Source organism: Panthera tigris, chromosome B2 (assembly GCF_018350195.1).
Source record: "Panthera tigris isolate Pti1 chromosome B2, P.tigris_Pti1_mat1.1, whole genome shotgun sequence".
Taxonomy (NCBI): Eukaryota; Metazoa; Chordata; class Mammalia; order Carnivora; family Felidae; genus Panthera; species Panthera tigris.
In genome coordinates this window covers 75007824-75029558 of record NC_056664.1, presented here as the reverse complement: position 1 = coordinate 75029558, position 21735 = coordinate 75007824, and the positions used below count along the sequence as shown (strand labels likewise).

At 37.9% G+C, this 21735-nt stretch overlaps 1 protein-coding gene across 5 annotated transcripts in view; it reads right to left on the bottom strand.

Moving 5' to 3' along the window:
• LOC102966675 (cytochrome b5 reductase 4) overlaps positions 1 to 21735 on the bottom strand; it is a 93203-nt gene that overhangs the window by 2507 nt on the left and 68961 nt on the right. For 3 of the 5 annotated variants that reach the window (XM_042986750.1, XM_007090154.3, XM_042986751.1), the window contains exons 11-15: positions 18212 to 18352; positions 16538 to 16690; positions 13589 to 13739; positions 13195 to 13281; positions 2391 to 2549 (exon numbers count right to left, since the gene is read on the bottom strand). In XM_042986750.1, the coding sequence (XP_042842684.1) occupies positions 2391 to 2549; positions 13195 to 13281; positions 13589 to 13739; positions 16538 to 16690; positions 18212 to 18352 (691 nt within the window). Of the gene's footprint in view, positions 1 to 1697; positions 2094 to 2390; positions 2550 to 13194; positions 13282 to 13588; positions 13740 to 16537; positions 16691 to 18211; positions 18353 to 21735 lie in introns of those variants that run through there. The other 2 variants (XM_042986753.1, XM_042986752.1) reach the window with 2 other exon arrangements.

The window sequence follows — 21735 nt, the reverse complement described above, 5'->3', positions numbered from 1 at the left end:
TTTGAAATGGTTATACTTCTGTAGCAGACATGAGATTCATTTTGGAGGGCCTGAAGGAGTGAGAATCGCCCCCAAAGGAGTCATTTTTCAGGACAGCAAAACCTATGATCTAATAAGAGACCCACGTAAATGTCAAGTAAGAGACACAAGACATTCATTAAGATGATCGAGACGAGGAAATCAAAGAAACAGGAGTCCTAAATTACAAGTCACAGGGCAGAGGCTATGAACTGCCAAGTACAGGCATGTTCAGAGATACTGTGGATTCAGCTTGCAGACCACTGCAATAAAGTAAATATCAAAATAGGGCGAGTCAAATGAATTGTTTTGTTTTCCAATGCATAGCAAAGTTCTATTTACACTACAGTCTATTCAGTGTGCAACAGCATTGTGTCTAAAAAACAATGTACATACCTTAATTAAAAAAATACTTCACTGCTAAAAAAAAATGCTAACCATCGTCTGGGCTCTCAGCAAGTTGCAATCACTGATCACAGATCACCATAACACACGTGAGAATAATGAAAAAGAGTGAAATACTGTGACAATTACCAAAATGTGACACAGAAACACTGTTGGCAGGACAGCAACAATGGACTTGTGTGATGCAGGGTTGCCACAATCTGCAGTATGTAACAAAAATGCAGTATGTGTGAAGCACAGTAAGTAGAGAGAAATAAAAAAAAGGTATGTCTGTACTATTTGAATTAAGCTACATCTCACAAGACAATTCTGTACAGCATGTTCAACTGTGAGCAAAAGCAGGGATCCATACATGACCAGTGATTCCCCCTGAGCAATTCCTGGCAAGCCAGCTAGCAGCATGGAAAGATTAGCTCTGAGGTAAAGCTGAGAAAATAAAGCTGTAGAGATTACATTCAATTTTATAAATGCAGAAGTACTAGGATCTTGGCTATCTTCTATTCAATTACACATAGACTGAGGCTCCGGAATGCAAGGAAGTGGGTATGCAAATGAAGAGCCTGCAAATAGCCCATTGTTCAAGGGAGAAAACAACACACTTCTAATAGGAGGCTGTACCAGGGATTCTTCCTCAGTCAGTTAATTGGGCTAAATGGCCTTAAAGACACAGTCTCTTTCAATGCTGAAGAGTTTATGATTCACATCATTTAAAATGATAATTAAACTGCAGTCTGCTATGAAGTAAGCATTAAGATACATCTAAAATAGCAGTGTCAGGGCGCCTGGGTGGCTCAGTCGGTTAAGCGGTTAAGCGTCCAATTTCGGCTCAGGACATGATCTTGGGGCTTCGGAGTTCGAGCCCCGCGTCGGGCTCTGTGCTGACGGCCTGGAGCCTGGAGCCTGGAGCCTCCTTCGGATTCTGGGTCTCCCTCTCTCTGCCCCTTCCCCAGCTCACACTCTGTCTTTCTTTCTCTCAAGAAAAATAAACATTAAAAAAAATTTTTTTTAAATAGCAGTGTCAACAAAGTAAAAGAATGTAGCCTTTAGCCTTTTTCTTTCTGAAAAACTATTTTACTTCAAATCATACTGTTAATCTTCACTATAAATTTAATAGTTTTATTTCAGCTTTGAAAGATTAAAAGTTTAAACAGTAATTTTTTAAAAAATTTGAAGTTGAGAGTGCTTATACATAAGAACATTTTTTCTGAAGGTATTACAATCCAGAAATAAAATTCAATTTAATTAAAATACTTTTTTAAATGCAACATAGAGAGAAACATTTCTCAATGCATGTACTGAGGTCAATATGTTTCTTAATTAAAATTAAAAATGGTGAGAGAGAAAAGTAACCAGAAAATGTGAGGTTTAGTCATATCTCAAACAAGGAAAAACAGGGTAGTTGAGGCAGTCATATTTTAAAATCACCTATACACCCAACAGTGCCTACATAAATAATGAAATATTTTAAAGTGTCATTTTAGATTTAAATCAGAGCCAGGTGAATTTCGAGTAAGATGAACACTACCATTGATGCTTCGCCATCCAGTGTCAACTTGGAGTCTTAGCTTATTTATGTTCTAGTCTCTCCTTTTGTCTTGACGTCTGGCTTTCAATCCCTGTATTATTTACTAGCTTTTGCCTAACTGCAGAGAATGAAGAAAGGTGGAAAGCTGCAACGAGATGAACAATGCTTATTAATTATGTCCCAGATAAGAAAAGTGGCACCATGTATCCACACTGCCAGTCATTAGCAATGATCATCATCCACATCTAACTCTATGCATAATCCTGGCCTCCAACCTCTCACCTGCATGAAGGTTAAAAACTACTATTTTCTTAGGCTGTAACCGACTACTGTAGTGCAGGTTTGTATGAATGGGAAGAACAGAGCTAAGTCGATTGCTTCTTACGGAAGATTTTCATTTCACAGTGTTGGGCATTCTTTTCCGTACCACATTGCTACTCACCGTATTCCTTGTTCTGTAAATGGGGTTGGTCCACAGATGAGGACTTTGGATTTGTCTGAACTTCTTTTCAAAAATTCAGAAAGAAGAGCTGGTGAAATGTGTCCCCATTTGCCATTCCATTCAGAAGTGGGTGCTGAGAGAACAAATTCAACATCAAATCTGGAGGAAAGAAACATTTTTTTAAGTCTATTATTTGAACATATTATTAGCATGTTTTAAGTTCATGAAAACATTTTCTTTTTTTCCCCTTGAGAACAACTGAATACCTAAACTGTAGTGTATGAAGTGTATAAATTGATACACTTGCTAGAAAAGCACTAGAACAGATGATAAGCAAAAGTTTAACAAAAACATATAGGTAAATCCATATTTACTAAGGGTTAACTTTTGCTACGAATAAGAAGAGTGATCTGGTGTTATTTACTGAACTCACTAGAAAGAGAGTTCCAAGGGATCTCAAAGCACTCCACATTTCTATTCATAATCTGCCTGTATAAATCACAGAACAGAGCAATTACCATTGGCATGTGCGTTTTAATCTCTGACCCAAACCTCTCCAAGGAGTTCCAGACCCAAGAGCCTACTGGATTCATTTCTTGCTGTCTTCAACATCAACTTATGATCTCCCTATCCCACACCTGAGGTTATCTTTGTGAACGGCGCCATGGTCCACTTGGTTGCAAAAGCCAGGAGCTTGGGATTCATCCAGGAGACCTTTCTCTGCCTCACCTGCCATAAGCATATCCTCACCAAGTCCTGGCTCCTAACTGTGTCTACTTGGCTCAGTCTTCACGTGCTGCCCATCCTCTTCCTGAAATGCTTCTACTAAGCAAACCGCGCCCCCCTTTCAGTTCTTAGCTCAAGCATCATTTCCAAAGGGGGAAGCACTGCAGCCCACAGTGCTCTGTTGTATGTGTTGTAGGAATGCTTTCCTTTCCCTTTTCTTTGCAGCCCTTACTTCAGCCTGTAAATATGTGGTGATCAAGATGATTATCCTATTAATGTCTACCTTGCCCGCTACATCATAAGCTCCATGAGAGCAAGGATCACACTCTGGCTGTCACTGCATCCCTAGTGGCCAACACACAGGAGGCATTCAGATACTAAGAAACGAAACACATGAAAGAAAAAAAAAATGGGTACAGAATTAAAATGAGAGATAAGAACATCAAACCAAATCTCACAACGTACTCCAGACCATTTCTTCCCACAGCTCTGTGATCTGTTAAGTGAATTGCTGGTAAAGAATCACAGTAAATTAAAAATGTTATGTTGTACCTGGTCTCCATTGTAGCAAACACAATTCATTCTTAACCATTTTTAGCAGATCAAATGACTTTCTACATTTCCTAGTGAATAACTGAGATGCTTTCTCAAGACGAGCAGAAATAAATCATACGTTAACATCAATCTTAAGAAAAAGTAGAAGCGAACAGTTTCTCTTGTGAGGGGGCCCAGGGAGCCAAATGTCAGAACAGAAACAAGACGTGGCCGGTGCCGCTGCCCTCACGTCGCTGTGCGACAGCTTAGGTAAAGTGCCTGCAAACTGACTGGCACAGAGCAGCACAGGCCAACGCTGAGTGTCTGCAGGGGCTCGGAGAACCAGTCCAGGCTCTCACCCAGACCCAGGCCTCTTGGTCTTATTTGTTCATTTGCAGAATGAGATGGGAAAACTATATCATCTCTGTTCTAATATTCTGATTTTATATTTAAAAACCCTACAGAATTATGTTCTATTTCTTACCTTTAAGGTCCCCATGTGGTTTTAGCAGCAATCTATTCTACTCTGTACAAAACAGCTTCCCCAAATACTTTCTTTCACTAACTTATTTTTCGTTGCTGGCATTTAAAATTTAAAATAGTTTTAGATAATTCCAGAATGTACTATTTGTACACTGTTCTGGGTTTGGCTTGAGGTAAGTGTGCAAAAATACTTGAAGGAATAAAGAAACTTATTTACAAAGAAGCCATATTGGCTAAAAAACAAACAAACAAACAAACAAAAAAACCAAAAATGTGCCTGGAAGAACAAAGTCATATGCTGGCATCTATGAAATCACATTAAAAAATGTACGTGAATTCATAAGTGCATTTTTCTGAGAAGATCCATAGCCTTTCATCATCAAAGCAGATCATCAAAGGAGACCCAAAAGCAACTGCAGAACCATTATGTTAAGACATTTCCAATTATACACAGACAACTGGATAAAAGATTGCAATTACCTGGTTAAATTAAAAATAAAAACTTGTCTCCTCTGGCTCTATTTCCAACAAGTTGGTCACTGGAATAAAACTGCTAAGATCTATAAATTAATACTGGTGTCCCTCTCACCTAATTTTCCTTTACTGAGATATTTAAAAGAAAAAAAAAAAAGGCCTAGTCATTGGCATACCTTCTGCAGGCATCTACTAAAGGGTGATAAAATAACTGAGATCCTTACATAAAGGGTGTAACCTTCCCATGCGTTTCGTATTTATTCACACAGCGGTCCCTTGGCCATAATTTTTGGGCACTTAATGGAAAAAACACACAGCCACATGGATATAATTTTTAGGGATATTGTGAAGAGGATGCTCTCCTGCTTAGCCGCTACAGGATTAGAAGAGCTTAAAGTGGGATAGGAGCAATACCAAATTAAGACTCAGGAATATTTTAAAGAAGCATTCCTTTTTATCATATTAAGATACAGATGATTACTATGGAATCCTCTCTTCTGGGTTATTATGAATAAGGGCCAATTTGCTGTATGCAACAATTATAGCCGTGAGGCATAAGAGTAAATGTTCTGAAACTCTTTTCTGCCCTGTGATCTCAACATGCAGGAAAGGACTAGAACTCTTGAGAAGGTTACCTGAAAATAAATTTAGATAATCTATTAAGTGCAAACAAAGCAAAATAAAAAGAGAGCAAGTGGGCGAGAGAAAGTAGACCTGCTTCTGGTAAATACCTATGTGGTCTAAATGTCAATGGAAGTAAACAAGCTGGTGAAAATAATTACTATTTTTTTTCAATATATGAAGTTTATTGTCAAATTGGTTTCTATACAACACCCAGTGCTCATCCCAAAAGGTGCCCTCCTCAATACCCATCACCCACCCTCCCCTCCCTCCCACTCCCCATCAACCCTCAGTTTGTTCTCAGTTTTTAAGAGTCTCTTATGCTTTGGCTCTCTTCCACTCTAACCTCTTTTTTTCCCCCTTCCCCTCCCCTATGGGTTTCTGTTAAGTTTCTCAGGATCCACATAAGAGTGAAACCATATGGTAAGTGTCTTTCTCTGTATGGCTTATTTCACTTAGCATAACACCCTCCAGTTCCATCCACGTTGCTACAAAGGGCCATATTTCATTCTTTCTCATTGCCACGTAGTACTCCATTGTGTATATAAACCACAATTTCTTTATCCATTCATCAGTTGATGGACATTTAGGCTCTTTCCATAATTTGGCTATTGTTGAGAGTGCTGCTATAAACATTGGGGTACAAGTGTCCCTATGCATCAGTACTCCTGTATTCCTTGGGTAAATTCCTAGCAGTGCTATTGCTGGGTCATAGGGTAGGTCTATTTTTAATTTTCTGAGGAACCTCCACACTGTTTTCCAGAGTGGCTGCACCAATTTGCATTCCCACCAACAGTGCAAGAGGGTTCCCGTTTCTCCACATCCTCTCCAGCATCTATAGTCTCCTGATTTGTTCATTTTGGCCACTCTGACTGGCGTGAGGTGATATCTGAGTGTGGTTTTGATTTGTATTCCCCTGATAAGGAGCGATGTTGAGCATCTTTTCATGTGCCTGGTTGGCCATCTGGATGTCTTCTTTAGAGAAGTATCTATTCATGTTGAAAATAATTATTTTAAAGTAGACTGATAATGATCCAAGATGAAAAGTCTTGAAATACAAATGTATGCATTCAATCTAAAATGACTGCAGAGCCTGTAGTCATCAACAACTGATTCCCTCCCCCTCCGGCCAATCAGCTTCCAAAATGTACCTCCTTCACATTTCTTACACATATCTCCTGCCTTCCTATTTTTACTGCCACAACTCTGCAATAGGCCTTTATATCTCTCGACTAAAATACTGCTCTAATATCCTTAGCCCTAATCTATCTGACACATCATGGCTATATTAGTTCTTCTAAAAACCCAGAACCCATCTTACAACTTTCTGCTCAGAAAGCTTCTGTGATTAGTCACTGCCTAGAGAAGGGTATTTCAGGGTATTTGGAGCCCCAGCTTTTCCTGATTTCTCTAGATAAAGAAAAATACTAGATCATAAGGTATTTGTCTTTCTCTGACTGACTTACTTTGCTTAGCATTAAACTCTCTAGCTCCATCCATGTTATTGCAAATGGCAAGATTTCATTTTTTGATGGATGAACAATACCACATGATTTCACTCATATGTGGAACTTAAGAAACAAAACAAACACACAAAAAGAGAGAGAGAAACCGAGAAGCCACTCTTAACTATAGAGAACAAACTGGTGGTTACCAGAGGGGAGGTGGGTGGGAAGATGGGTGAAACAGGTGAAGGGGATTAAGAGCCCACCCATCACAACGAGCACTGAGTAACGTACAGAATTCCTGAATCACTATATTGTATACCTGTATGTTAACCATACTGGAATCAAAATAAAAACCAATAAAAAAGAGAAAAATACTAGAAACAACAGGAAAACTAGTTATTTGCTCATAGGGTAATAATTCACAAAATAAACAGGTAGGGGTTAAAATTTGATAAAATATACATATTACGGAGACATTTCTCAAAATGAATCTGATGAAACACTAGTGTTCTTCCAGATGTGAGTGGTAATCCATGAGAGAAGGCTAACCTCTCAAATGAGTTTGGGACTACTGGGTTAAGAAAAGTTAAATAGATTTCTTCAGAATTTCTCAAAACCTTGAATATGCTAACTTCACAACAAATCTTCAAGAAGGTAATATAGTACACATTCTGTCTCAGACTTATTTAATCACAGAGCCCTTTGGTCAGGGGAACACATGGACATTTAAAAAAACACATTCCAAGAAACACACCATTTGAGGAACATCTGGGAGGAAGAAAGTCCCTTATGGGTCCATATTAGGGGCCCACATATTTGAGTACATCACAGGCTGGAGAAAAAGAAAGGGGTTCAGGCACATTTCCAATGTACTTGTGCCTCTGAGATCATCGGCATCTGCTATCTCAATTAGACTGAAACATCGCTAGTCTTAATGCTGACACCAGGGTACAGAAACATAGTCATTATCTACAGACCCTGTCAGTAATAAAGGGAGATGTGCTTCCCAGGTTGCCGGAACTTCCCATGTACTAAGTGTAATACAGGAATTACGCTTAAGGTCTTCCATTGCCAGATTTTAACTACCCTGTTTCGTTGACTGTAAAATAAGAGGATTAGAAGTGATCACCACTAAGATTCCTTCTAATATGGATATAATTAATGGTTTTATTTTCACAAAGTTATTTCACATTGTTTTCCTTTCCACACACAGTTCAACATAATTGGACTCAACATACTGGCCCTCTTGGTTTTTTGCTTATAAAAAATCCTATTATACAAATTTCTTTTCCTGTTCACAGAAATGCTAATTGCTCCCCAAAGCCCAGACCTTCCTCTATGAAGCTTTGACATCCCCACCCTCACAAAAACAGAATCACTCCTCCTCCTAGACTTCTAGAACATATGACTCATTCCTCTCAAGACTTTACACTTACTGCCGAACTTGAGAACTTCACCACCACTTGGGGATTCTTACTCATTTTGTATCTTTCCCCAACATTAAGCACATTTTGCAAAGAGTGAGCACACAAGTGACTGAAGTGATGTGCCTGGTCCACCGGTGCCCATAATGGGGTACACAATCCCCTGTCCTTGTGCTGCTTGGAATCCCTTTCTCTTTCGCCTTCCCTTATGCCCTAAACATTAACCTCATCCTTTCTAAAGGAAAAATAACGACACTAACATATCAAGTGTGGGGAGTACAATATTCTGTGCTTGGTAATTTACCTTTCTCGAGGCTATTTGTCAAAATGTATCAATAGCCTTGGTATTCTGTGACCTGATGATTCTTCTGATGAATTTTTATCCTGCATATGGAGGTACAAAGCAGCTTGTAATCACTATGCCAAACAGCAGGGGACTGGTTAAATAAGTCCTGGTATGGTTACATGACTGCATATAGTGCAGCTATTAGAAATCATGGTAACGTGCCAGTTTTCCCAACTGGCACTACTGGAATTTGGGGCTGGTTATTTGTTGTGGGAGATTGTTGTGTGTATGCAGTATGTTGCAGCATTCCTGGACTCTACCAACTAGATGCCCTCCGTTGTGATGATAAAAAATGTTTTCAGACATAAATGTCCCCTAAAGTCATTGGAACAGGGTGGAGAGGCAGACTGAGGTGGCAGACAAAAACTGGTTTAAAATATTTGACACACAGGGGCGCCTGGGTGACTCAGTCGGTTGGGCGTCCGACTTCGGCTCAGGTCATGATCTCACAGTCCGTGAGTTTGAGCCCCGCGTCGGGCTCCGTGCTGACAGCTCGGAGCCTGGAGCCTGCTTCTGATTCTGTCTCCCTCTCTCTGACTCTCCCCCTTTCATGCTCTGTCTCTCTCTGTCTCAAAAATAAATAAACATTAAAATATTCGACACACAGAATGTGCATAATATACTAAGTAGAAAATGTAGTTATAAAAAGTTTAATCAGTATGTCTACATTATTTAAAAATTTTTTTCTAATGTTTTTTAATTTATTTTTGACAGAGAGAAAGAGAGAGAGAATGTCAAGCAGGGGAGGGGCAGAGAGTCAGAAACACAGAATCTGAAGCAGGCTCTAGGCTCTGAGTTGTCAGCACAGAGCCCAACATGGAGCTTGAACTCATGAACTGCGAAATCATGATCTGAGCTGAAGTCGTTTGCTTAACTGAGTGAACTACTCAGGAGCCCTAAGACTACATTATTTAAAAAACAAAATAAAAAGATGAGTGTGTATAAGTGCACACATGTGTGTGTCAGAGAGCAAGACAAGGAGATAGCTTTATTAAAAGAAGGTTATTTTCTCCAAAAATGACTGCTTTGAAGGGGAAGGGAAAATAAATACCTGTTAAATTTATATATTACAGGGGTGCCTGGGTAGCTCAGTTGGTTGAGCGTCCGACTTCGGCTCAGGTCATGATCTTGTGGTTCATGAGTTTGAGCCCTGCGTCAGGCTCTGTGTTGACGGCTCAGAGCCTGGAGCCTGCTTCGGATTCTGTGCCTCCCTCTCTCTCTGCCCCAACCCACTCACATTCTGTCTCTGTCTCTCTCAAAAATAAACATTAAAAAAAATTTATATATTACAAAATGTTGTCCAGAGGTCAATCTCAATGTCAAGCTATCCCGCCCCTCAAAAATCATTTTGCAAAAGCTAAGAATTCACAGAGCTAGGGCATTCTACTGGGATGGGACCTCATGCATAACACTGTTCAGAGGTCAAGAGACAGATAAACGAAATTTAATTTGGATCCCAGTTTACATAGTAATTAACTATAGCTACTACCACACATTTTTGCCTTCTGTTTCCTCTCAAATTTCTTAAGAAAAATAAATGTGTGAGATTTTGCTAGATTTGAAATGTTGTGAATGGAGTCCTAACTACTGGACATATTTGGATAAAATTCAAGTAAGCTGTTTTCTATTCAAATTTTATATTTAATGACATGGAAACTTGACTGAAATAGAAACATCCCATAAAAGTACTTACAGTGTACCTGTGTTTTGCAATTCTATTAAGTTTAGCAATGTGGGTAAATGAAGAGATACATTCCCTGGATTGTATGAGAAAATAAGCCAACATAGTATCTTGTTCACTGTTGTGCCCCTGTGTAGAGAGGCACATAGCAGAGCTCACATTTATTTAATGAATGAATGAATGTTACAAATACGCTAATTATGGGCTAGGCACCTACACAAACTGTCTCACTGACCCCTGTAGCCAAATAATTCTATGATGTAGGTAATTGATATCCTTATTTCTACAAGCGGAAAAACTGAGGCTCAGTCAGATCAAATAACTTGCCCAAGGTCACAAGGTTAGTAAGGTCCCATTATGCAATGATTTTTCTAAGAATTTCATCTGTTAATATTATCTAGATAAACTTGGAGGACAAGCATAGCATGCTTGCTGAAAATCAGAGTATTAGATCATATCTTAGCCTCAATATCCATCCTATCTGTCCCTTCTTGTTCCACAAGGACTGAGTGGAAGGCTGAAACCTAATCCTACAGAGTAAGGTATTTCACTTGCTTTAACTACAAAATTTAGAAGGATTTTTAAAAAGATACTTACAACCCAATAATTATTTTAATATGTTCAGGTGTCACATTTTGTCATCAGAAACTTTATTACTAAAATTAGGAGTGATACAGGAAAGTCAAGATGTAGGAAAGGATGGTTTAATACATAAAAGGTGCCCTTAAATACTAACTAAAATACAGATGTGACTAATTAAAATAACCTTATATTAAATCTGAGTTTTTACTTTCCTTTTTTGTATGGGACTCAACAATAGTGCTAAAAACCCATCAATAAGCCTTTAAGGCTGGGTTTCTCATAAAGCCTCAGAATATGGTAACATTCCTGGTAAACATTCCATACAAGCATGGCCTTTTTGTTTTCCAGTGAGGGCATGACACGAGTCTCCAGGGAGCGGCAATCATACAACACTAGAAGTCCGTGCCAACAGAGTGCCTCAAGCAAGGACAATTATGTCTCCAAGAAGAAGGAGGAGGTTAGTGAGTAGAGAGAGCGAGCACCCAGGAGCACGAGGGGAGGGCAAGAAGAGAAACAGAAGGAGAAGAGGGAGGATAAAGGTAGGCCAGAAGTCAGAGCGCCATCACTTCTCTCAGCAAGCTGGAGAGTCCACTCACCTGGTGAGTGCTGTTAGAGCCAGGCATCCAGATATGAAAAAAAAGGGGCCTTTCCTCACCCTCAGTATTCCAGCCTATGCAATCCACCAACCCAAATTATGTAGACCAAAACAAACAGAATGAAACAAAAGAAAACACACTTTATGTTCAGAGGCTGTCAACACATTTCTTTTTACCAAGTACTTCTTAAATCAAGTTTAGCTCCTACTGAAGGTCTAAAAGTACAATGTCTGTTCATGAAAATAATAGCAAATGGATCCTCTCGTACAAGGGAACTATGTTCAAAAATAACTTTGTCAAAACGCTGCCAGAAACATTTTTTTTAAAACAACCCTACAGTTAAAAAGCTTAGCAATGCTGTTTAAATTCTTTTAAATGTTTGATCAGGAAAACAGGAGCTCAGTTAATGCAGAAATGAAACGCATGTACGTAGAGTTCTTCTAAGCCACAATTCAAATATCTGAGGTAGGGCTTCGGTTTCCAAAGCAGTTACACAATCTTCTCCAATCCTCACATTAGCCTTATGAAGTAAGTAGGAAAGATGTCATTATTTCATTTGGAAGATAAAGAGACAGGCCCACAGAGCTAAGTAATTTTTGAGTAAGGTCCAAGCTGGTGAAGGGTAGAATGAAAACCAGAATTTAGGCTTTAGGCTTTGTGGTACATGCCTAACTTTCCACTTTCAAAAGTGTGAAAAAGACGTTTGAAAACCTAGGAATTTGTATTTCTTTAAATCATGCTCTAAACTGTTGTACGGCTACCTAAATACAAATACTTTTAAGTTTATGGTTTAAGTATGTAAGAAGACTCAATACTTCAAGGATAAGTGAGTCAGGTCATCTTTAATTTGTGAACGTTATTTATGAAGAGAGAGAGGGGAAGAGGATGGAAGACAGGAGGGAGGAAAAACGAAAGGTGGCCATTCATTCCCACAGCAAGGATGTTTGGAAAGTAGTCACAAGAAACGGAGTCCCAGAACAGCTGAGTTGTTGACATCTTTAACTCGAACTTTCAAAAAGCCTGGAATTTTATCTGTCCTGTACAATCTTAAACATACTTACTTCAGATATTTTGTGTGAAGTCCTTATGAAGTCCTGAATTTCTTAAACATAGCTTTGGATGACTACAGATATGCTTTACAAAGTATGACAGCTCCTCCAATTCACTCTTCCAAACAATACCTTCAGAATTTCCTGCTGCTTTTAACTCTCTTTAGGGGAGATAGGGCATATGCCCATTTCAACTATCTAATTTCAGCTGACTGTGCTAGGGCTTTCTTCAATGAGACAGATTCCCATGCTTTCTCATTCTACCAGAGTTCAGCCTGGCTCAAACTTTTTTCTATTGCCTATGCCAGCATTCCCCAAGGTGCGTACTGAGGACCACCAGTATTAACAGCTATTAATGACTTAATGTAGACAAACAAAAATGAAGAAAATCTTAACTGAACATACATAAGGAAGACCCCCTCTGAAAAGTCACAAAGGCTCTAAGAAATCTTATAGTAAGGAAATATATTTATTTTTGCTTGATCCATCTTATCACATTTATTTGATTTGCACCCACTATAGCAAGAAAATCTTGAATCATCAAATTGGCTATACTAGATCATTTTCAGTGAAACTCAACTCAGAATAAGTAACACGTTAAAACATAACGTCCAGTATATATTTTATCAATACATATATGATGTCGTATTAATCTTACCGAACAGTATTTCTTTGGGGGAGGGATATTAACATTACTTGCATTGAGGGAATTATTGATTAGTTTATTTTTTCTTTGACGGGGCTTCCTGGCTAATTAAACACTCCAATCAAAGGAGATAAGGCCTAGACTGACTATACATTTTTGAATATTTAAGTGCAGAGCTAACACCGGTTTAATACCTTTTATCTTTAAATGCTAATTTCTCCAACTGGCTTCTCCAAATTATATCATCCTCTGTTTTATTGAAGAACATCAGCTTCACTTTCCTTAAAAGAAAAAACAACAACAACTCAAAAAGAACTATTTCAGTTACATTTAAAATATGCATGAATGGAAAAGTCTAAACGTAAAGTGGCATGAATGTTTTTTTAGTGCCAATTAGGTAACCCAAAGTACCAAAAATAAAAGAATCAAGTTAGTAAAACAGCTAGGACTAGAAGACGTAGGGTAAGGAAATGATAAATGAGGAAATGAGAATACGTCTATTAAGGTCCACTGAGCAATTAATTTAGAATACCTTACACTAATCTAATAGCCTCATAAAGGATAGTAATTAAAGATAAAGTTACATACCTGAGACTGGGTATGTTAGTCAAAGCATAATTCAGTATTTTAACCATTGGTGTGAAGCCTGTTCCAGCTGCCAATAAAAAGAGATCTTCTAATTCTTGGAACTGGGATATTTTAAAACTGCCCTCAGGATTGCTTACGGAAACAAAATCTCCTAAACAATGAAATATAAACTAAATCAGAAGAAAAAAAAATCAGGGAAACTGACGTTAGCCTAGCTAAATTTAGAACACTGAGGAGTAACAGGATGAATTCATAACTTTCAGACTACATCTTAGTCTTTAAGGTATGTAAGGAGTTTGGGGAATACTCATTAAGCCCCCAAGTATGTCTGGATTATATCCTTATAACCAAATTGATAATGAGGTTTTATTACACTCATTTCCCAACATTATTTTCCCAAACCATCTGCAGTCTCGATTTTACAAACTACTGACAAGCACTTAAGTACAAATTCTCAGTAAAGGACTGATTGCTAAACTAAATTATAAGCACCTCAAAAGCAGTGTCTATGTATACCTGTCTTACACGGTACAAGGTGGAGAATATATACTCACTGCTTACATATGGATTCTTAGCCATAGCAATAAAACTAGTAGGAGAGAAAATGGAAATAGAAAAGTATTCTAAAATCTTACGTTAGTAAATGTGCTAACTTCACCTTCATGAAATCTTTGAAAAACCTATTAAAACAACAGCTGTTCTGAATTGAACGCCTATAAAAACAAAGCAAGATCAGAAACTGTACTTAGAGCATGCTACTTCTCAATCTAGAATAAAAATATTTGAGCAAAACATTTTCTGTAGTGCATTTTTATATAACCACTATGTACCACTCATATAAGAGAACTGCCTTTAAGACATTTCAGAAATTTTCAATGTAATTTTAAAAATAGAAAAGTTAAACATGTTTTAAAAACAATTTCAAATAATTTGCTTTATTTCTTTAAATGCTTGGATGTTCATAATTTTTCCTTCTTGTCCACAGCAGGATAGTAAGGATCTTGCAGTAACTGATGAATTAAGTATCAGAAGGTAACAGAAGCTCCCCGTTATAGTTCAAAAGGACCATAAGATCAGAACATCTTCAGGAAAAAGTCAGCTGGTTGTTTACTAAAGATGCCTCACAGAATGACATTAACTTGATAACTTCTGTCAACAGTCCAGTCCTTCAACGTCATAAAACTAGACTCAGGCAAGATACCTGATTTTAATCAAGTTCACAAGATGTTAAAAGTATACCGGCCAGAACAGAATTGATTTACAAAAGGCTATCTGTACCTAGTGACCTGAACATCACACACCCCTTCCAGGGCATCTCATTCTCAGTATCAGAACACTTGGAAAGCCAACATAATCATATAAGAGTTGCTTGGTGAACATGGAGTTGAAACAAAGACGTGGATAATTTTATAGCGTAGCTCATTTAAGCCATGACGAGGCTTTCATGAGTTATCACTATCATGCCAGTGTGTCCCTCCAAGGGACACAGGTATTGGGGCCATGTCTAGCTCCCTTGGATGAAACTGAAAAAACACTCATCTTATTCTTTGGGCTTTCCCTTTCATGCTCTAGGCTAAATCTCCACCCTGATCTGTTCACACAATCTCTATGAAAAGGTTATAATAACACTGGTTCAGTTTCCACATGCTGTCTATAATCACATGTCAGGCTACCACAAAATGATAGTCACCTTCACTAGATTTGCAGGGATCCCAAGATTCTTTAGGTTCTGATTCATATTCAATATTTTGATCTTTGTAACCAAAGAGGACTAATCATATCCATTATGTAGAGACTGGCTTAACTTCCAGAAAGCAACAAATTTTCTTTATTTCCAAATTTTAATGACCTATCTCACTGGCACCTCAATGTTACTGCTAATGCTATGTTAAAAACAGGAAGGGCACTTTTACTGTCAAACAAAAGGCAGTGAAAAGTTGAAGGTACAGAAAAAGGAATAGAAACAGGAATAGGGGTCTTGAAATCACAATAGATTTCATCATAGTCTTTTTATTAATTCTTTCAAAGTACACTTATTGAGAGCCTGTTATGTGCCAATTGCCATGCTGAGGTATAGGAACTATAAAGATAAGGAAGACAATCTTTACCCTCAAACTCAAAGTTTTGTAAAGAAGGAATATTATTTATTCTTATCTGAGAACTATGAACAAAGTGTTAGTTACTGAGGGGTTCACGAGAAGGGCGGCTTCATAAAAGAAGTGGTATTTTGTTTGGGTCTTTAAAAAAAAAAGGTACCTGACAGGTAGAGGAAGGACTGATGGGTGTCCTACGTGAGGCAACTGCATGTACCTATGAATGAGGGTGACAAGCTTGTGGAACTCTGAGTAGTATAAGTACTTTGTATTTATACAAGTAGTTACATGAGAGATGCAGCTGGAGGGATCATGAAAGTCTTTATAGGCCATGCAGAGGACTTAACCGTTAAGTAATGGACACCCGTCAGACATCTCAAAGCTGCAGAGAAACATGATTAAATTTCTCCTCAGGGCATCTTGGAAATGCAAATAAACAGAAACAGAAGGACTCCATTAGAGGTGACTGAGAGCAGTTAGAGGTCATGAGAAGGATGATGAAGGCTTGATCCGAGAAGGTGGCAGAAGGGAAGGAAAAGAAAAGATTAAAAAGCCATTGGGAGGTAGATTCACTGGACCTTAGTGGCAGACTAGATTGGGAGGGAGAAAATGGGAAGATTCAAGGATAACTCAAGCCTCTCGATGGTGTCAAAAATGAACTGTGATGCTATAAATAATAAAGATGAGGAATATGGGAGTAAGGGTAGATTAGGTGGGACAAAGAGAACATGACTTTGGTCTCAGGCAAGTTGAGTCTGAGATATTTGATAGACTCCCACATGGAGATAACCAGAGGATAAGTATAACACGGGCTCTTATCTAGAACAGAAATGAGGTTTAAAAAAAGAATACGAACCAATCTGAAGCTGATCAAGCTCTGGTGTGAAGAGTCCAGCAGGATAGATTTTGATCAAAAAGTAGATGTATTTATTGTTGAGAAGAACTGGTTCCTTGAACTCTGAGAGTAAGGAATCAGATACAGGTGTATATGGCTTCACAATTTCAGTACCTAGAAAAAGTCATGACACAGAAATTCAATTTTAAAAATCTCAAAAGCCCTGAATAAAGACAAAACATACAAATATTATGATTCTATCACTACATATTGCAAACTGTACATCTAATATGTATATGATTCTAACTATATGTTCTCCCTAGAGATGCACACACATACTATATACAGAGAACATGTAGTTAGAATCATATACACATTAGATGTATACACACACACACACACACACACACCCCTGAAGCCTATGCATGCTGAAATAAACTTAACAAATCAATATTTTACCCATCATATAAACAATGTACATTTATTATGTGCAGTATGATAGGGACTCATGGTAATAAATGTAGACATCCATCTATTCCATCAGCATATAAACTTTGTAATGGGCCACAAAAAAAAAAAAGACATCAAAAGTTTACACAGAGGTGTAAGAAGGTACTTACATAACAATTTTAATTATGTACCAAATTTTTAACAATGGTTACAGATGGCCATTGGGATTATTGGGTTAAGAAAGGGAAGAATTTCACTTTTTACTTTATACATTGTGAGCTGTTTTAATTTTTTAATATATATTGCTTTGGCAACTGAAAGAAAAAATGTTAATCCAACTACTTCCAACAATATACTATTAAAAAACACGAATCTAATAAGAATTTGTGTTATATTTTAGCTAGCCAAATTCCAAAGAAAGAGGAGCCCCCACACATTTTTAAGACCAAAATTTTATACATGGCTCCTTGACATCTAAAAATTGATCCACCCGTAAGATTATAATACATCGACAATGACCACACTGGGAAGACAGCAGCTACTGACTGACAGCCTGGCACTGGTGATGGTGAGGAGGGAAACTTAATAGTGCTGTGGGAACCTACTGTACCTACCAACCCCGGCTGGCAGTCTGCTAGACTGACTGCAGAGAAGACTAACTGACATGAGAATGTGACCTTCTGCAGCTTCAGAAGGACAAGAAAATGTTAGAAGGATAAGAAGGGTGTTTGAAATGAGTAAATGAAGTAACTTTAGGATGAAAATGAGGGAGAAAGAATTCAAGTAAGGACTGTCTTTATAGAACTTCTTATACTGGCAGCACATGTAAGGAAATCATTTCTAATCATCACTCATTTTCAGTTTTACACATTCAACTTCCGAAATGACACAACCATATGTGGTTACTAAGAGATACTGGGATGTGTTTCTAGTGGCTGTCTCCCTGAAGGACCACTTAGGCACTCCCTCCCCTCTTTCCCTTAGTGTTCTCAGTAATAAGTAACAGTGCTGGTGGAGCTCTCTCTCTGACCGGCAGTTTCTTCGCTCCCTACAGTGATAAGGCAGGGCTGCGGCTCCAACATGCAGGAACGCTGCATCTACGAACCTAGAACCTGGCTATTAATCAGTCAGCTGCCAGAAGCATTTATTAATAACCTAAATGGTTACTTCCTAAAAGGATTAGTACTGATTTGCAACTGCTAATAAGGAAAGAAACGGTTTCCCCAAAACCTTTATTTACCTTACCTGTAATAGTTAACTTGAGGTAAACATGTTGCCCAACTGGCACCTGAAGATGAGTGCTTGGTGGCAGCATCAGGCAGAAAAGCTTCGTATCATGAGTAACGCCTTCCTTGGAAATTAACCGGCACTTTCTGTAGTATAAACCTAGAAAGTGATTCATTTTCTCTCATTGATAAATAAATTAAATAAAGTAACACTAGACTAAGTGAAAGCACAGATTCAGCTTCTATACTTAGGCAAGCTCAAATTTCACTAAAATGCCTACATGCTTTAAAAATTCATCAGGGGGCCCCTGGGTGGCTCAGTCAGTTGAGTGTCTGACTTCGGCTCCGGTCATGATCTCACGGTTCGTTAAGTTTGAGCCCCATGATGGACTCTGCTGACAGCTAGCTCAGAGCCTGGAGCCTGTTTCGGATTCTGTGTCTCCCTCTCTCTCTGCCCCTCCCCCACTCACACTCTGTCTCTCTCTCTCAAAAATAAACATTAACAATAAATAAATAAATAAATAAATATTCATCAGTAGTTTGAATATCTGAAAGTTGGAAATTTTTTCATTTTATTTTCTGAGATATCTATTTTTAAAACTGTAAATACCTCTGTAGTTTGAAAAATGACTTCACTAAGTCTTATTTCCTCATATCTCTGTAATTGTAACATATTAAAAGCATTACATTCTAAGAAATTAAAGCCTAATTTATTTCTTCTTAAATTCATTTTAATAATTTCATCTTTTAAGCCTTATATTCACAGCTATATAATTAAATTACAGATGTGAAAAATATTTGATAATCAACAAATCTACATTCTAAAGTCTTTTCTTACCAAATGGTTTTGAAATTCAAAGTATTTAAGGTTTAACAATATCAGTACTATTAAATAATTTGGAAATATTTCTTTGATAAACACAGGAAAAATATACATTCTATTTCTCTATGTTTATGTATATATGTATACAAATTATATAATTTTAACTGTTAAGAAATGATTACAGCAAAACTTTTATATATAAGGGTGTAAGTTTTCATTATTCAAAAAATTAATTTAAGAGAAAAATGAAAATTCCCAGTTTGTGGTACTAATGTATAAACAAATAAAAAGAAACAAAGTATTTCTATAAATTTTGAAAATATTTGAAATTAATATCCCAAGCTCAGGAAATATGATTTGTACATAGAACAAACTAATATCATTTAAGTTAGAAGAACTTGTTACCGGAATTCTGGAAGCATTAACATTTTCACTTACAAAATTCTTTTTTGGACATAAATAGTACACCAGACAGACTGATGATGCTGGTTTGTTTTGTTATTTCCTCTCTTATAAAACAGCATTTACAGAGATGGAAAGGAATTAACTCTGATAATTTCTTATCCTAATTATTCTCTCACCTTTTTTTTTTTTTTTTACACCTAAAAATATTTAAGTAGGTACAGATTTACTCAAGATTTTAGGGGGTGAAGGCCCAACACCTAATAATCAATAGTGAGTGGAAAACTGAAATTCACTTATAATCCTAAGAAATCATTTTGGCCACAGTATCATCCAATTTCTCATGTTCCCTTGTCCCTGTGGGCCCTAAAGACCCCAGTCACTAAATCTTTCCACTTGCTTCCATGGTAGCTCAGCACGCACATAAGTTTCGAGTATAGCACTGCACACCAAAACCAAGGGGCACTCTTCGAGTCACCTCATTCTAGTGCCAGGGCATAGCTTGGACCAGACTACAGCTAAAGGAATCACTGTAAAGTTATCCTAGAGCACCTAATCCAGTATTCAACTGACAAAGGATCAATGGACATAGGCTTACCCACAAGGAGAAATGCAGGTTCAAGTGATCTCCTTGTCCCTTCCTTTCTGGGACTCAGAGTGAGAATACAATCAGAGATCCATGTACTATATGTCTAAACATTTAAAAGTTATAAATCACATGAATAACTGTTAAATAATGTCCTAGCAGGTGAGGTTCAAATTCAGGATTCTTGAATTTCTCGGAGTTCCATGCAGGAAGATGGCAGAGGATGAGAGCTGCACCCCCACTGACTAGCTATGGCCTGCCCCCCTTCTCCTCTCACCCCCCCACCCTGTCTGACACTGAGTGGAGCTTTATGTGGGTGTGGATACACATCCCCTATGTTTAAGCTCATCTACTTGCTTTCCTCATAAATAGCCTTGGCCACTCCTTGAATGCAATTGGATCTGAGGACACGTGAGCATGAATTCTGGGTTCCAGATGCTCAGAGTGCAGTGTTGAAGGAAAGAGGGTGAACAGTAGGTGGACTTTTTTTTGGCCCTGCACACTTCTCATCCTATGGGAGGGGTGTGACTGGAAGAGAGCCACTGGGGAGTTTTCCAAGTCTGGAGTCCAGGGCGAGTGCCTGTCTTGCCTAGGCCTAAGGGCCTTAGTGCTATCTTATAATGAAATGTAATCATGCCCTTCTGAAAACTTTACTGATGGATGAAAAGGTTCATCCGCTGATGACAATGCCGACTCTAGTGTCTGCCAGAAAAGATGTGCTACAGGAAGTATGCATCTCTTCGATTATATTTAAAACACAACAAAACCCTGGGTTACAGTAATTTACTGACACTTCTTGTTAGAGTTCATAGAGTATTCTTGCTATTTAACACCAACGAAATAATTTCAACATCTTGCCTATAAGTCTGCTATAATTTCAAAGAACATCCAGATTCTAAAAATTTCAGAAACATTTAAGGAAGCTTTTATCTTTTAATTATACTGAAGAGAGAGACAGCATAGACAGATGGCCCTGAAACATAGGAGGAAAAAAGACTATGAAGCAGATGTGCTGACTAGTTCAGTCTGCACAATGCCATCATTTAAGTGTCAGGTTTTTGGCTTCGTGAGCATAAATAATTAGACAAGAAAATGAGAAACTGAAGTAAATATAAGATGGTGAAACAAAAGCATGAGACAGAAAAATTTCCATCCCAAACACCTCACTTCTTTTAATAACACACATATGATATCACTCAGGGTAATACTGAAATACTAAGGCCAATATGATAATTTGGGCATACTCTTTCCTTCTGGTTGAAAAGAAACATGAAAAACACGTTTCTTCTGTTCTTCTAAAGAAAAGAATTTCACAAGGCTAAAATCCAGATGAAGTCTTCAGTGGGAGAAGGAGCAGAGAGAGAACCCTGGTTTACGAGTTCACACTGCCATCAATCTGGTCTTCGACTCCTACTCCAACTTAGCATACTTTTAAAGCACCTATCCACTCTTATTTTCCCTACTGGAAACAGAGGCTTGTAGAAGGTAAATAGCTTGTGCAAGGTCACAGAGCAGCTGGAGAAGATGTGGAAAGAGGCAAGAAGTTATTAATGAGTTTCTTACCCCAGTTCATAAGCTTTGTTCAAAAAGTGTGAGAACCACTGTTCAACACTAGCTTATGGCTCTTTAGTGCCTTCCTCCCCATTCTAACTATGTCAGTACAAGCACAAATTTATAGATTATCCTTCTATCCTTTACAAGTTCCTACTATATAACGTACAAATTAAGGAAT